This window comes from Nicotiana tomentosiformis, chromosome 1 (genome assembly GCF_000390325.3).
Source record: "Nicotiana tomentosiformis chromosome 1, ASM39032v3, whole genome shotgun sequence".
Taxonomy (NCBI): domain Eukaryota; kingdom Viridiplantae; phylum Streptophyta; class Magnoliopsida; order Solanales; family Solanaceae; genus Nicotiana; species Nicotiana tomentosiformis.
In genome coordinates, this window is record NC_090812.1 from 63,962,253 (window position 1) to 63,966,108 (window position 3,856).

Below are 3,856 nucleotides of genomic sequence, written 5' to 3' on the forward strand. Positions count from 1 at the left end.
CCAAATCTTCAGCGCATGAACAATGGCTGCCAACTCTTAGTCATGAACAAGATAATTCTACTCGTGGACTTTTAACTGTCGCGACGTATATGCAATCACCCTGCCATCTTGCATCAATACTGCACCAAGCCCATAGCGAGATACATCACAATACACCGTATAAGATCCTGAACCTATAGGTAATACCAACACTAGTGTCGTAGTCAAAGTAGTCTTGAGCTTCTGAAAGCTCGACTCACACTCGTCTGACTATCTGAATGGGGCACCCTTATGGGTCAATTTGGTCAGTGGGGATGTTATGGATGAAAACCCCTCCACAAACCGGCGATAATAACCTTCCAAACCAAGGAAACTCCGAATCTCTATAGCTGAAGTAGGTCTAGGCCAATCCTGAACTGCCTTAGTCTTCTTAGGATCCACTTTTATGCCTTCAGCCGATACTACATGCCCCAAAAAGGCAATTGAGTCTAACCAAAATTCATATTTTGAAAATTTGGCATATAATTGATTATTTTTCAAAGTCTAAAGCACAATCCGAAGATGCTGCTCATGCTCCTCTCGACCGCTGGAGTAAATCAAGATATCATCTATGAATAAAGCCAAACAAATAATCCAAATAAGTCTTGAACACCAGATTCATCAAATCCATAAATGCTGTTGGGGCATTTGTAAGCCCAAATGGCATCACTAGGAATTCGTAATGCCAATACCGAGTTCGAAAAGTTATCTTAGGGACATCAGATGCCATAATCATCAACCTTATGGCAACCACACCTCATGTCGATCTTTGAAAACACCTTGGCACCCTAAATCTGATCGAATAAGACATCAATTCTTGGCAACAGATACGTGTTCTTGATAGTGACCTTGTTCAACTGCCGATAATCTATACACATTCTCATCGACCCATCTTTCTTCTTCATGAACAACACGGGTGAACCCCAGGGCGAGACGCTAGGTCTAATAAATCCCTTATCAAGCAATTCTTGTAATTATTCTTTTAATTCCTTCAACTCCAGCGGGGCCATACAGTATGGTGGAATAGAAATGGGCTGGGTGCCCGGAGCCAAATCAATACTAAATTCAATATCTCTATCGAGTGGCCTCCCCAATAAATCTGCAGGAAATACATCTGGAAACTCACGGACAACTGAAACTGAATCCATAGAAGGAACATCCACACTAGAAATGCGAATATAAGCCAAATAAGCAAGACAGTCCTTCTCGACCATACGTCGAGCCTTCACATAAGAGATAACCCTCCTGGTGGAATGTCCAAGAGTCCCTATCCACTCTATTCGAGGTAACCCAAGTATGGCTAAGGTCAACGTTTTGGCGTGACAATCCAATATAGCATGATAAGGTGAATGCCAGTCCATACCCAAGATGACATCAAAATCTACCATATCAAGAAGTAGAAGATCTATGCTAGTCTCAAGACTCCCAATAGTAACCACACACGAATGATAGACATGATCTACTATAATAGAATCCCGCACAAGTGTGGACACATACACAAAAGCACTTAGAGAATCACGAGGCACAACCAGATATGAAGAAAAATAGGAGGACACATAGGAATAAGTAGATCCTAGATCAAACAGAACTGAAGCATCTCTATGGAAAACTGGAACAATACCTGTGATCATAACATCATATGACACGGCCTCAAGCCTAGCTGGAAAAGCATAAAATCGGGGCTGGGCCCCACCACTCTGAATAACGTCTCTGGGACGGCCTCTAACTGGCTGGCCTCCATCTCTAACGGCCTGACCTCCACCTGTAATAGCCTAACCTCTACCTCTAGCTGCCTGACCCCTACATGTAGCTGGCTAAACAATCGGTGAAGTAACCAGTGTCGGGATGATGGCACGAGAATCCTGCCAAGATCTGTTGCTCGATAGCCTAGGGCAATACCTCCTAATGTGGCCAATGTTCCCACACTTATAACACCCATCTTGCTGTCAAAGCTACTGAAGCTGAAGCTGAACCGAATGGGCTGGATTACCATTGTAGTGACACTGGAATGGTGGTGTACTGATAGGAGCTGAATGGGCACTAAATGCTTGCTGTCCAGAGTAAGGCATAATAGGACCGTGACTCTCTGAAGCACTGTGATATGTCTGAAGTGCTGAATAAAATGGCCTGGGAGGATGACCCCTACCATAAGTACCCCTGCCTCCAGAAGAGGCACCACTGAACCCACCAAACTAACGAGGCCTCTTATCAGACCCCTGCCCTCTACCCTGTGCAAGAACGATCTCAATCCTCCGAGCAACATTAGCAGTTGCCTGAAAGGAAATCTCACTTCTGGTCTCCTTGGCCATTTGAAGCCTGATAGGGTGAGTGAGTCCATCAATAAACCTCCTCACTCTCTCTCCCTCAGTAGGAAGTTAAATGAGAGCATGACGGCCTAGATCAACATAACGGGTCTCGTACTGAGTAATAATCATATTGCCATGCTGGAGACACTCAAACTGCCTGCGGTAATCCTCTCTCAATGTGATAGGCAGGAACTTCTCTAGAAACTGATGGTAACCAGACCTCAAGTCGATCTTTGAAAACACCTTGGCACCCTAAAGCTGATCGAATAAGTCATCAATTATTGGCAATAGATTTTGTTCATGATAGTGACCTTGTTCAACTGCCGATAATAGATGCACATTCTCATCGACCCATCTTTCTTCTTCACGAACAACACGAGTGCACCCCAGGGCGAGACACTAGGTCTAATGAAGTCCTTAGCAAGCAATTCTTGTAATTGTTCTTTTAATTCCTTCAACTTTGGCGGGGCCATACGGTATGGTGGAATAGAAATGGGCTGGGTGCCCGGAGCCAAATCAATACAGAAGCCAATATCTCTCTCGGGTGGCATCCCCGGGAAATCTACAAGAAATACATCTGGAAACTCACGGACAACTAGAACTGAATCCATAGAAGGAACATCTGCACTAGAATCGCGAATATGAGCCAAATAAGCTAGACAGCCCTTCTAAATCATACGTAGAGCCTTCACATATGAGATAACCGTGGTGGTGGAATGTACAAGAGTCTCTTTCCACTCTATTCGAGGTAACCAAGGTATGGATAAGGTCACCGTTTTGGCATGACAATCCAATATAACTTGATAAGGTGACAACCAATCCATATATATGATGACATCAAAATCTATGATATCAAGAAGTAGAAGATCCACGCTAGTCTCAAGACTCCCAATAGTAACCACACATGAATGATAGACATGATCTACTACAACAGAATCCCCCACCGGTGTGGACACACACACAAAAGCATTCAAAGAATCACGAGGCATAACCAGATATGAACCAAAATAGGAGGACACATAGGAATAAGTAGATCCTTGATCAAATAGAACTCAACCATCTCTATGGCAAACTGGAACAATACTTTTGATCATAGCATTGGATGACTCGGCCTCAGGCCTAGCTAGAAAAGAATAAAATTAGGGTTGGGCCCCACCACTGTGAACCACGTCTCAAGGACGGCCTGTAACTGGCTGGCCTTCACCTCTAATGTCCTGATCTCCACCTCTAGCGGTCTGACCCCTACCTCTAGCTAGTTGAGCAGGCAGTGAAGCAACCGGTGCCGGTATGATAGCACGAGAATCCTGTTGAGATCTGTTGCTCGACAACCTAGGGCAATACCTCATGATGTGACCAGTGTTCCCACACTCATAACACCCATCCTGCTGCCATGACTGCTGAAGCTGCAACTGACCCGAACGGGCCGGATTACCGCTGTAGTGACTCTGAAGTGGTGGTGCAGTGATAGGAGTTGAATGGGCACTAAATGTTGGCTGCCCAGAGTAAGGCATAATAAGATCGTGACTCCCTGA

The 3,856-nt window shown here is 44.7% G+C and overlaps 1 protein-coding gene across 1 annotated transcript; it reads right to left on the minus strand.

The window, feature by feature from the left end:
- Positions 1-992: 992 nt before the first annotated feature.
- On the minus strand, positions 993-2,011 carry LOC138906666 (uncharacterized). The gene is made up of 2 exons (XM_070196034.1): positions 1,918-2,011; positions 993-1,399 (listed from the first exon to the last, which is right to left on the minus strand). Exons 1-2 carry the CDS (start codon positions 2,009-2,011, stop codon positions 993-995), a joined length of 501 nt encoding a protein of 166 aa, XP_070052135.1.
- Positions 2,012-3,856: the final 1,845 nt, after the last annotated feature.

What these genes read in the sequence shown, in the direction of transcription:
- LOC138906666 (XM_070196034.1), bottom strand. Translation starts at nt 2,011, where the DNA reads ATGGTAATCCAGCCCATTCGGTTCAGCTTCAGCTTCAGTAGCTTTGAC. An exon ending in AACATTGGCCACATTAGGAG is followed by an intron (nt 1,400 to 1,917) that starts GTATTGCCCTAG and finishes TTGATATGGTAG; the next exon opens with ATTTTGATGTCATCTTGGGT.